The following is a 13,200-nucleotide window of genomic DNA, read 5'->3' as shown; positions in this document are numbered from 1 at the left end:
GTATCTCTGTTTTTTGTTTTTCTCTAACTGAAGACTTTTTCTTCTCAGTGACCATGTCACCCTGGATAAATCCAAGATAGAATTACAGCAACAGCTGGAAGTCTTGGAACAGGAAGTCCAGCACTTGCGCCGAAGCAATACTGAGCTACAGCTGAAAGGAGACATGGTGGATGGCCAAAAAGAAGAACAGCAGCATCAATTGGAAAGGATGCTGCGGGAGAGAGAATATATGTAAGCCTTTTGTCTTTCCCCCGCAAAGGGCAGTAAGTTTGTTGCTAGGGAAATACAGGAAAAAGAGAAGCTGGCAAGAGCATTCACAAACCCAGTTCTTACAACAATCCCTCTCCATTTTATGAAGGTTGTGGAAATTTGGAATCTTTGCACTTTCTTCACTCTCTTGTCAGGATTGTGTATGGGCTCTGCCAATTTCACTTTTAAAAATGAGCCCCTCTGGATAGCATTTGTGAAATTTGCAAAAAAAAATTATGGTGCTGTATGAGGATTTTTATGTTAGAAAATGAAATTTGCAGCCCCGGTTAAGCTTTGGAGTTCTCATGTACTTCACTACTTAAAATAAATAAGTGTATGTGTTCATTCAGTCAGGAAGACCGAAATGCTCTTGAAGGAAAGCATTCATTGTTAAAGAGTGAGTTGGTAGCCATGAAAGAAGCACTGGAAAAATCTCACCTTGATGGAGAACTGGTGAAACAAGAAAAACATGAACTTGCTACAGCGCTGGAGCAGGTACATTTATTTTCTTTTCCTAGCAATAGCCAAACACACTCTTGAATTTAAACAGGAAACTACATAGACACTCACTGTAGACAGACACTGGCATGTTCATTAAACTGCTGTAAAGTGGTGGTCAGTGAGTATAACAGTAGAGTTTACAAAAAAATATCAAAATTCTGGTATTGTCCTGTTCTGGGCAAGAGGCTGAGCTGCAAATCCAGTTCCCACAGCAAGTTTCCATGTTTCCTGGCCACCACATGCTCCCATCTCTTTCCCCATGGTTTAGTAAAGCCTGTGAAGGACAGTTATGGAGAAACAACATTGTAGCAGCATTTGACATTAGTGCATGTATATTGGCTATATGGCTTAAATATATGCATCTGGGGCAATTCTTTATAACTTACCTTTGATTAATTTTGGGAGGCTAAAAACAGGAACAGCTGCAACTTTCCTTCTTCTCTCCTGCCTGGCTCCATTGCAGCCATTCTTCCACTGAAAGTCAGAACTTCTTGGACTGCATTTGATTTTGAAAATAAAATAAAAAAGGAGGAAATTCAACAAATAATGTGTAATGTCTAGTTCCAGTCTAAGTAAAACGGTGCTAAAGATTTCTACTCAGAAGTGTTCTGGATTAACTAAAAAAAGAAATATATATATATCTGGCAATTGGAACGTGTTTCTGACAGAAGCATGTGATCCTTGTGACTGGCCCAGAGATTTTTTTTAAAAAACATAAACATACACATTTGGATTGGTTTTTTCATGATCAATCAGAATAGTGGTTTTTTCATGGCATTTAAGCTACATACTCATACATTAGTAAAATCGTTGGGTTTCTATTTAAGGAAGAAAAGGAGACATACTGAAGGAAAACCAGTGACATAATGGAAGATTAAGAGGGTATATTCTAAATAATCCAACAGATATTAATCTAGTCATTTCCCCATTAGAACCCTCAGTGAAGGTTCCATGCCACAGGGAGGCATTGAGGATAGAAGGTATCTTAAAAAATATGTATGTATCTTAAGTTTTACTCGAATGCTGCCATTGAAATTAATTGTTCTAAGTTAGCTATGTCCATTAATTTCAAAGGCTGTATTCTAACTGTGACTAATACAAGACACAACACATTGCCTTGAATGGCTTCAGAGAGTGAATCTTTGATCTTTGGTGAGTGGGAGGCATTTGACTTTCCTCAATGGGGAATCTGAAATATCCAGCTGTAAGCCCTGCATACTATTCGGGGGGAGGTGTCTCCTCACCATCAGGGACAACCTTTTAGGGAGTACAAGAGGTTGCTGCAGGAAAGTCCATTTGGACAGCATGATAAAATATGGTTTATTGTAAGCTAACAAAGTTAGGGGCAAGTCTTATTCTGCTTTTATTGACTGGTATTTCTTTGTTTTGTGTTTTTGGGTCCACAAGGCTGAGCAGTCCTTTGCAAAGTTAACTGGTGCACACAATAAGCTAAAAGCAGAAACTGCTCACCTTCATGATGCAGTTGCAAAGATGAGTGCTCTTAATGAAGCTCTAGCATTGGACAAAGTGAGCTTGAATCAACTTCTCTTGAAGGTAAGAAGACTGTTGCAGCTGAACTATTCTTATTCTGGGCAGCCTACAAAATATATGTAAGGAATTTGCTAATATGTAGGTTGCATTTTTAGCAGTTCGAAAGCACGTCAAAGTGCAAGTAGATAAATAGGTACCGCTCCAGTGGGAAGGTAAACGGCGTTTCTGTGCGCTGTTCTGGTTCACCAGAAGCGGCTTAGTCATGCTGGCCACATGACCCGGAAGCTGTCTATGGACAAACGCCAGCTCCCTCGGCCAATAAAGCGAGATGACTGGACTTAATGGTCAGGGGTCCCTTTACCTTTACCTAGAATATAGAAACAATCATACAATCAATTACAGTTCCCCCCATAACAACCCCAACTATGTCCAGCTTTATTAGTAGTAATAAACTGAAACATAAATTCAATAGTTGGTATTTTTCCAACGAGAGTTTTCATGGATTCCAAAATTAGACCCCTCCTATCGGAGGGATTAACCAAGGAGACGGTACAACCCTCCCGCCCTGAACCACAAAAGAGGGCTGAGCTGTACACCCCATGTCTGGGCCAGTCTCATAGTACCCCCACTCCTACAACTAAACACTACGAGTGTGCCAGTAACTCTTTGACACCCCAGGAGGAAAGAGAGCTTATCGCCTCCTTTGGAGAGTTACCAGCGATGGAACAACAAGAAATTATAAATAGGCTGGATTTACTTAAACTTCAGCTCCTAAGGATCGCCTGCAACGGAGTTCCTACGAATGATACCCACTCTAATTTAGCGGTGCCATGCCCCATGGAGGTGGAAACAACAATTCCCCAATACCCAGCATATAAGGTGCCTTCTGCAGTAGATGGGAAGGTCCCATTGCTGGAGGCAGACTCTTCTCCTCCCCTTCACGCTGGTAACTCATCCCTCCTTTTAATAGACTTATCTGTTCCCTCTGTGATTAACCGATCCAAGAATGGAACTCAGGATAACACCCCCCTGGATAAATCGTTGTCCCTTCACCCCTCCATGCCGGACTTGGAATCAACATACATCGAAGACCATCCACGTCCTGAGAGGGCAGTGGCCACCTCAAGTCAGGCTTCTCCACCAAAAATCCAACAATTATGTGAGGAAGACACCACAGTGCCGAGAGTCACCACAGAATGGACTGAAGACCCAGCAGGACATATAAACCAAATGATCACAAGTGGATCAGTTAGATCCCCAAAGAGGACGGATCCAGCAGACTTGGCAGGAGCCTCTTCAGGGCCTAGTCGGGCCCGACAGCTAAAAACGTCAAATATTATCTCTATTCACAATAGCTCAAGAGGCACACCTGCGCCAAAAGGAGAGAAGCCATCTACCATTAGTCAAAGGAAAATTACTGACTTCTTTAAATTTGACAACCCACCAAGATCAGCGTTCCCCCCTTCCCCATTGTGACTACCCAAACCTCAGTCAAATCTTCCCCCGTTCTCCCTTCTAAGCTGGAACATAGCAGGTTGGAAGGGGAAAAAATCTGACCCGGACTTTGTAAAACTAATAAACTCACACCAAGTAATTCTCTTGCAGGAAACATGGGAAGAGGGGAGAGTAGATATTAATGGTTTTGATGTTACATCATTACCGGCATGCCCGTCTACTAAAGGAGGCCGGCCTAGTGGAGGATTAGTTATAGCAATTTCCTTGAAAATACAGGCAAAACTCACGCTTGTAAATGCTTCCACCTTTGCAATTACAGCCCTGGTTACGGGGAAAAACTTTGAACTTGTTATAACAAATGTTTATCTTCCCCCTGGAGGCAACATTGCAGACTTATACAATAAATGGGGAATCTTGGAGGAACATCTTACTCTTTGTCACTCCAAACACCCCAATACACCCAATGTTATAGCAGGGGATTTCAATGCTCGCATTGCAACAAACTGGGAGTCCTTAACCAAAGCCAAATGGTGGATAACCCCTGAATTCATTAATGACCTCTCCCTCCATAATCAAAGACTCTCCAAAGACAAAAGGGTAAATGAAGCAGGAACCCTTCTTTACCAATTGGTACTACGTCTAAACTTAGTGATTCTAAACGGGAACTGCCCGCCTGACATACCGGGTGAGTTCACACACATAAGCCCCTCTGCAAACAGTGTCCTGGATTATATGCTGGTATCTCATGATATATTCCCCAAATTTTCCCATTTTAAAGTTGAAAATATTCAACTGAGCGACCACCTACCGTTGGTCGCCACAATGACTATAGACTGGACCCCAGATGGAGACAGACATCCAACACATTTGATTACGAACTCAGTACTGCAAGTCAAAAGTGTAAAATGGTCCGAACTACAGGCTCAAAAATTCTCAGCATATTTACAACAAGGACTAAAACAAGCATATTCAGGCTTAATTGAGGATTATCATGATTATGACCAAACCCTAAGACTATTCTCGAATCTGTCGGAAGATCTAACGTCTTTTTTCTCTGTCCCGACGCATATAATAAATCGAACAGGTGCATTGTGGTTCAACAGTGCTTGTAAACAGGCTAGACAACTTCTTGGTAACATCTACAAAGAGTATAAAGCCTCTGGGGCAACGGTCTTGCCAAAAGAATATTTCCAAGCAAAATCGGCCTACAAGCAAATTCAAAAGGGTGCCAGACTGGAATGGCAAGTGAATCAATGGCGGGCAATTATAGAAGCCTCATCATCACGGAACACCAGACAATTTTGGCTCCTGGTAAATAAAAGAACTAAAAGATACCCTCTAACTATTATTCCCGCCCCGGTTTGGGAATCTTATTAAAAAAATTACTTTGCCACAACTGACTGTATCGTTAACACAAGAGACAAATTTCAAGATCAGCTTCCCCTCTGGCCCCCTACCGATCCAGAAGACATCCATGACTTGATCGTCAACCTTAAAACAGGGAAAGCGCCTGGGCCAGACCTGATCCGGCAGAAGCTATAAAATACCACGCGGACTGGTGGGCCAAGGTCCTGGCGAACATCTTCGATGCAGTTAACAACTCTGGAATGATTCCGGAAGTATGGAAGGACGCTGTTATCGTTCCAATCCACAAAAAGGGCTCACCAGATGACCCGGGGAACTACAGGAACATCAGCCTGCTCTCAATAGTGGGGAAACTGTATGCCCGCTCCCTGTTGAACAGACTAATCCAATGGGCCGAAGAGAGAAAATTAATTGGGCCCGAACAAGCTGGATTCCGCCCAAAACAGTCAACAATTAATCATATTCTAATTTTACAGCATCTTGCCTGGAAATATTCCACCCCAAAAGGTGGCCAACTCTGTGTGGCATTCATTGACCTAAAGGCAGCATTCGATAGTATCCCCAGGAGCATCCTCTGGGAAAAACTCACCCGCTGGGGCATTGACAGAAGGCTTCTCTGGCTAATAATCAAACTCCATGAGAACTCAGCGGCCAGAGTGAGATTCACCCCGGAGGGTGATCTCACGAATTCAATTCCCATTAACAGAGGTGTTCGACAGGGTTGTATATTGGCTCCACTCCTGTTCAATTTGTTCATAAGTGACATGAGGACTCCCCTGATAGAGGCCCAAGAAAGGATTCATGCACCCCGCCTAGCACTTTATCGCTGCCCCTTGTTACTATATGCGGATGACGCAGTCATTCTTTCTTTTTCTAGAGTAGGTCTCAGGAGGGCCCTAAAATTTTTTGGATCATACTGTCACGCAAATTCCCTTACAATTAATTATGGAAAATCTAAGATCCTGATTTTCTCAAAGAGCCGGAAACTCCATAATTGGAGAATTGATGGGAGAATCATCGAACAAGTCTATAGATTCCAATATTTGGGAGTCTGGTTACAACATAACCTCAGATGGAAGGCCCATGTAGCCTATGTTACAAATAGAGCCAAATCTATCTCCTTGGCGATCTTGCGATTCTTCTTCACCGATGGGGCCCTTCATATCCCATCGGCATTGAAAGTCTTCAAGGCCAAGGTGATCCCGACAATTGCTTACGCCATCTCAACTTGGGGGACTTTTGCCAACCTATCTCACCTGGAGGTCATTCAAAATCAGTTTTTAAGAGGGATATTGAAACTGCCCAACTGTGTAAGTAATACAGCGTTACGCATGGAACTTAATATTGTATCCCTGGAAAATGCTCTGTGGAAGCACATACTTTGTCACTGGTTTTCTCTATGGCACAATCTCCCAAACTTGTACTTGATACAATGTATGTGGAGAGATGATTTCCAGAGCCCATGGGTAAAAAATTTACAGCTGAAAATAACGGCAATGGGAATCTCCCCATCCAAATTACTAGAGCAGGACATAGTTCCAGCTAAAAGAACAGTAACCAGTAAGCTAGAGGAGATGGACTTGCAGCAGAAAATGATCTTGGGCAATGGTACCTGCTCACCTCTAAATCTTGGTTTATTATCCCTCTTAAGGCTCCCAAACTATTTGAATTCTTTAACTTCCTCAGCTCATAGATATGCCTTTGTACAGGCAAGATTCAACACCTTCCCATCGAACGTGCTGAGAAATAGATTCTCCAATGGACAGATATCGCTCTTATGTGATTGTAATTGTGGGGCACCGGAATCGTTGCATCACATAATTCTTGATTGTGCTTTTCACTTATCGGCCAGGAGCAAGTTTCTTGCTCAATATCTTAAGGGAATTGCCGATGATACGTCTGAAGCCAAACTGAGATATCTATTAAATGATGATGACCCCCTAAGATCACTCATGGTTGCCAGATTCTTGGTCAGCGTCCTATCCCTAAAGAAGAGAAACGGACTCCTGTGTGGCTCGGATAATCCCTTTAAACCATGATCTATGTTTAGGATGTAATTAGGTGATATCACCATTGATGTCTTCTATTAATTTGTGAGCAGAGGGCGATGTTTATGCTACAAATTTGTTGTAATGTATGATGTTGGTCTTTTGTTTTTGTTTTGCTTTGGTTCTTGTCTGTTTTTTTGTAAGTTTTGGCGGTTTTAAAATTGGAGGTTCAAGTACATTATGGTGGTGTGACGGGCCAATGGCCGTAATAAAGATCAATCAATAGCTGTCAATTTAAAAAATGTTGTTCCACAAGTTCCCATGGCCTATAGACATGTTTTTTCTTCATTGCAAATGAAGTAAAAGTGGACCACATTTTGTAAAACTTTTGTAGATTCTTGTGTTGTCTTCTTTCTTGTACTTTATCTCTCAACCTTCCCATCAAGATAAAGGTCCAAACAATAAGCATACCAACTTTCATATGTTTGCATTCCATATCCTCCAGTGCCTTGCAAGAGCAAGACGTGCTGCAGTTATAATATGCATAATTAAGTCTCTGTATCAAAGATAATTTGCTTCAGCTGCAGATATTGAAATAGTGCCATTTTCACATCTAATCAATTTAAAAGTAATTTGTTCCATTTCCTAAAATACCCTTAACTAGAAGTTTTTAATCTGTGGCATTCTCACCACATGTGTATAAATGTTCCTTTATCCCCACAATTTCTCCAACATTGTAGAAAGGTATTTTTGCCTATTTTACTTAGTAACGTGGCGTGCTGGTACCATCTGTGGGTTAGCTTTAAGGTGTTTTCTCGTACACGAGCAGAATTAGCTCAAAAAGGAAATATTTTCTCATATTCTTTCCCATAAAACCTAATCAATTTCTTCTAAGTCTTTCCCATCTAGTTTTCAAATTGGAGGATTTTGATGTTTAAAAATTAACAATAGATTTATAAGCTATAAAACATTTTAAAACAAGGTTAGTGAATTTGTCCCTTGTTTGCAAATTTCTGTGATACTGATGAAGTGAATGACTTGAGTGTTTACCATCCAATTGTGGGAGAAGTTTGTTGTGTAGCTTTTCCAGACAAAGGGGTACCTCTGGTCTTTAAGCCAGAATAAGCCCATTGAAGGCTGCTCTTTTATCAGTTCCTTCCATTTCCTTGAATGTAGATGGAGCAGGAAAAACAGGCACTTTTGGACAAAGTTGATCACCTGGAAAGACTAAGGACCTCTTCACAGAAACAGCTCAACCAGATGGCGAGAACAAATGAGGAACTAAGTGCAGACAAGACTCGTTTACAGCAGTTGCTACACAAGGCTGAGGGAATGCAGGAAAGTTTACAGGAAGAGTTAAGAGTACTGAGAGATGAACAGAAAGAGACTTGTGAGAAGCTGAGCCAGGTGAGTGTTAGCAGCAGACTTGAGTTATCCTGCATGGACATTGGGCAGCAGCAGTGTTGTGCTTCTGAAGTTGGGTTCAGTTAGATTATGGAATTCTGCTTGAATAGTGAATAGCTCAGTTAGTTTGAAGGTGGTGCTGATAACACCAAGGTTGCAGGTTTAATCTCCATAAGTGACAGCTGCATATTCCTGCATTGCAGGGGGTTGGACTAGATGATTCCAACTCTACAATTCTATGATTCTAGGAATCTTTTCAGTAGCTAGTGCTGCTCATCACAAAGTTCATTTTACTATTCTTGCATAAGACAATCTTTTCAATCTTATTTGTACTCCATAAGTGTTTCTGGGTAAAGTATGTTTTGCAGCCATTGTAACACTCATCTAGATTTTCTTCTTTTCCAATACACATTCTTTCTAAAATCTGGCCACCGGTGAAGTGTCACAGTAAAACATTAAGTGCGGTGGCCTTCAGGCAATTATATATTTTGTACTCTGGTTCTCTCCTGTGTATAGATAATCAAACTTCTCCATAGCAGTCCATCTGTAACAGATCCATTTTTCTTTGTAATGTGCAGTTAGGCAGGTCCATCTCTTCTGTGAGAACAATTTTCTATCCTTCAAAAGTAGCTATAGATCTATTTCTTCTTACAGTGCATTATTGCTTAATGTGACAGCGCTTTGCCTTTTGCTATAAATTGATTTTCTTTCTCCTTCATAGGCTCATCACCAGCATGAGACATCTAGTACTGATTTGGAGCATGCACATCAGGAGTCAAGTCGTCTTGGAGAGGTGCTGGCCAAGACGTCCAGAGAAAAGGAATCATTAATGCGTGAGAAAGCCGCATTGGAAGTACGACTAGGGGCTGTTGAACGAGAGAGGTGGAGTTTTTCAGAGCAAGTGGCAGAGTACAGGTAAGAGGCTGACGAATGGAAGAACCTTGCCTATTTGAATGATTATTTAATGCAATCATTGTAGCTCTGGATTCTGAGAGATGACTTTCCATCAGAGGACTATGCAGCTTTTTGTGTCTTGGCTGTTCAACCATGTGGCAGAAGTAGTTCCACATCTGCAGAAAGAAATTCAACAAATGCACAACAGGAAAAATGTTTAAGTCAAGCCCAAGTTTGAAATCCTGTACACAGTTTGACAGGTCTGTTTTCCACAAAGCTGCAAAACTTACACTTAATAGTATTTCTGTTCTTCCAGACATTGTTTCTTGTATCAGCATGACAAATGGCCTGTGATTGTTGTCCTTGTTGTCTGTATATTTAGACTCTAACTGACTGGTGCACTGCTACAAATGAATGACCTCCTTTTGTTCATAGTGTTTCCAGGGTACTCAAACTGGCTTTGCTGGGATTACATTTATCATGTCATGAGCAAGAGATTAAAGTCACACCAATTCTGTATATGTTATTTGTAGATCAACGAAGGATCTTCTGGAATCAAGCCTCCTTCAAGCTCAGCTGCAGGTGTCTGACCTGGAAGTTACCAAGGGTCAACTGGAAATGAAAATCCAGGCAATCAACCAGGCCAAAGAAGTGATACAGGGTAAGATGTTTTCAAAGGCTTCCAGCAAAAGGTAGTATGAACAGAGCATCCTCCCTTCATGTCTGACTCCTGCTCTTTGTTTATTCTTACAGGAGAGGTGAGATGCCTTTGCACTGAACTGGAAGCTGAAAAGTCAAAATTTAAGCAAGAAAAGGAAGAAAAAGCACAACAGCTCTTGCAGGCCGAGCAGAAGTACCAAGAAATGCTTGACCACTGTCAAATTGTACATAAGGAGGAAGTTAATACACTGCGCCAAGAGTTGGTAAGCAACCATATGGTCACCTCTTTAATTCATGATATAATTTTTGGGGGGGGGGGTTGGTGGGTGGGAAATTGAGCAGAAGATAGAATTAATAAAGTGGCTCATAATACCAGATTTACAAGACTTATTTTTCCATTCAACTGTTATGCCTTGTACTAATTAAACTATTAGTCTTTTAAACTACCTTGCTTCGGATGGGTTGTTTTCAGCAAAGTGCTAAGGTGAATTGTTTGTCAGCTCAAGGATATCTCTGTGCACAATCAAGTGCTCCCCCCTCTCCTCTCCCTGTGCACCCTCTAAATCTGTTCTGGGGAACCCCTTACACTGGAGTAGAATTGGTGTGGGACAGATGCAGGGGGAGGAAAGGTGGGGAAGCCAGGTTTTGATGGACACAGAAATGAGAATCTTACCTTAGATTGCCAGGAATTTCCCATTACAGCAAACCTTAGCAGAGGTGACAAGTGGTGTTTTGTACACATAATGGTCCAGTGTCTTGATCCCTAAACTGTGGTTCTCTTATACATCTGCATCAGGATGCTCTCTCTGCCTTAGCTGATAAAATATTAGTGATATAATGTTATTAAAGTGTTTGAAGAGCTCTGAATACCTGGCATGCACATAGGCCATGTTGTAGTGAATGGAGGGGAGGGGTGGGTAGCTTCCTTATACTATCCACTGCATCGTAGTTAGTGTTATGGCTATAATAGCATGCTGCCTTGTTAAATGGATCTGGAGTAGTTGTGAGTGTGCATTTGTGCCTCCAGTTGCATGATATGTCATGTCTAAAATGTTGCTCCAAATCTTTACTCTTTGTTGTTGCTGTTGTTGTTGTTGTTGTTGTTTACTTCTAGTGTGTTTTTCAATATAAAACAAATTCATGAGGTGCTTGTATTATTGTTGCATATAATTTTTACTTTAGTCCAAAATCTCCCAGTCTTCCGCCATCGTTCAGTTCAGGAAAAATCTGTGCCTGGCAACCTTGTGGTACAACTAATTTGGCTTCTGCTACATCCAACTTTGCACAGACGCCTAGCTATTTTGTATTTTAGCTTGCCTCAACATCAAACATATAACAGCCACAGAAAATGGAGAAAATATTCTGTTGCAACAAAGTCCCTAACAGCTCTCCACACCCATCTATTGCAGTGTTACTCATGACTCTTTCATATTAGCTAGGCTTGGAAAACACCAAGTAACATTTGGAAACTGGAAAAATCATGATATTACTTAATCCATTCCATGTTCCCCACCTCATACACACACATAAAAGGCAAAAAATTCTGCCAAGAAGAGCTCACAGTGCCTCCGGCATAGCTTATGCCAAATCCAGTGGCTAGGAGAACAGCAGCTGATGTCTGTAGCCACAAGCACCAAATTTCCCAGTCTTTGAAACCCCTAGGAGCTCAAGCAGATCCTGTTTGTAAACAGTCACCCTTTTGGCATGGCTGCACAGAGAAAGGAGGACTGGCATTCCAGTTGAACAGTCTGCCAGTTCCATAGGCCAGTGACTGATAGGAAACTTTCATTTAGTACCCATAGGTGATAATTATTACTCTCAGAGCAAAGTGTGATAAATATCCTTCCCAGAAGCAAAACTCATAACACTATACACAGCATCTGCTAAGGTAAGTAGTAAACGTTACATCAGAGGCTAGAAGTGAGACTGTTTTTTCCTTTCTTTTTGTTCATTTATTGGAATTGGCTGAAATGCTTCCAGGAAGGTGAACGAGAACGCCACCGTTTAGAACTGGAGCAGGTGTTGGAGAGCATAGTCAAGGAAAAGGAAGAGAGTGAAAGTGTCTATGAGAGGAAGCTGCTGGAACTACAACAGGAGGTCGTTGCTGTAAAAATGCATATGGAAGACGAGCTCATTAAGGCTGAAAATGCCAAGCAAGAGGTAAAGTTTGACAGGTGCTTTTGACCTAGAGACACCCCCCCCCCCACTCCTGCCTTTCTCTTTTGGGACCTTGTGATAGAATGGTATCTGCAGGAGGCTGTCTCCCGCAGAGCATGATTGGATTTTGTATATAAAGGGTGAGACAATCTTTTAGGTATCCTAAAAGCATGGGCGTGGTCAGGTTTTATGTTGGGGAGGCAGGCTTTATGTTGGGGGATAACCTCAGATAGTTAAGTATTTTTTATTGATTTACTTGTTAGGGGGAGGCAACTGCTCCCCTTAGCTATGTCCATGCCTAAAGTATTATATGAGGATTGCTTAGGTGTTGTATGAGAAATGATGTATTTTAGGTATTATGTGAGAAGGAGAAAAGCTTTTCTCTATCCACTTATACTGCACCATGCATAATTTTATGCATCTATTTCATGTCCTCATTATTCACCTTTTCTCTAACTAAAAAGCCCCCATTTTCTGTAATCTTTCCTCCCAGGGGACCTGCTCCAATCTTTTGATCAGTTAGGAGTTCATCTGGAATGTTTTAAATTCTCTGCTTGCTAATATCTAGGTGCTGCTAGAAAAAGAGAATGAGAAGAAATCATTACAAGAGCTTCACCTTCAAACAAAACAGGAACTCACTAGTACTTGCCAGCAGCTTGATCATCTCTGTCAGGAAATAAAGAAGACTAAAGAGAGGGAGCAGGTAGGAGTAGACCAGAGCAGAAAAGCTTATGAAATCTACCAAGAATCCAGCAGAAAGCTATGGAGCAAATATGAAATAAAGTATATTAACATGATAGAAAGTTGGCTCAATAAATGGATAGTTTGGACCAATTACATGGTATATGAAAGTTTTTCCTAGGATTATGTGCACATGACTGATTTCAGAACTCTTGCCCAACCCAACTACATTTGATAATTCAGTTGCTTCATATTTGAAGAACTGCTTGTTGAATGTCTGTTAATTAAGGTTCAGACAGTTCCTGCATTTTTCCAAAGTTGTGACGTGTGATAGAACCAAAAGCAAGGAGATGGG

At 41.3% G+C, this 13,200-nt stretch overlaps 1 protein-coding gene across 1 annotated transcript in view; it reads left to right on the top strand.

Annotated features, from left to right (window-relative positions):
* Nucleotides 1–13,200, top strand: part of CEP250 (centrosomal protein 250) — a 40,501-nt gene that overhangs the window by 12,390 nt on the left and 14,911 nt on the right. The window contains 9 exon segments of the mRNA XM_081914356.1: nucleotides 49–231; nucleotides 600–744; nucleotides 2,158–2,304; nucleotides 8,226–8,456; nucleotides 9,175–9,368; nucleotides 9,881–10,008; nucleotides 10,101–10,270; nucleotides 11,988–12,167; nucleotides 12,733–12,867. Coding sequence (XP_081770482.1) covers nucleotides 49–231; nucleotides 600–744; nucleotides 2,158–2,304; nucleotides 8,226–8,456; nucleotides 9,175–9,368; nucleotides 9,881–10,008; nucleotides 10,101–10,270; nucleotides 11,988–12,167; nucleotides 12,733–12,867 — 1,513 coding nt within the window.

Source organism: Podarcis melisellensis (genome assembly GCF_964234715.1).
Source record: "Podarcis melisellensis genome assembly, chromosome: 6".
In the NCBI taxonomy this organism is placed as follows: domain Eukaryota; kingdom Metazoa; phylum Chordata; class Lepidosauria; order Squamata; family Lacertidae; genus Podarcis; species Podarcis melisellensis.
This window is presented reverse-complemented; position numbering and strand designations above follow the sequence as displayed.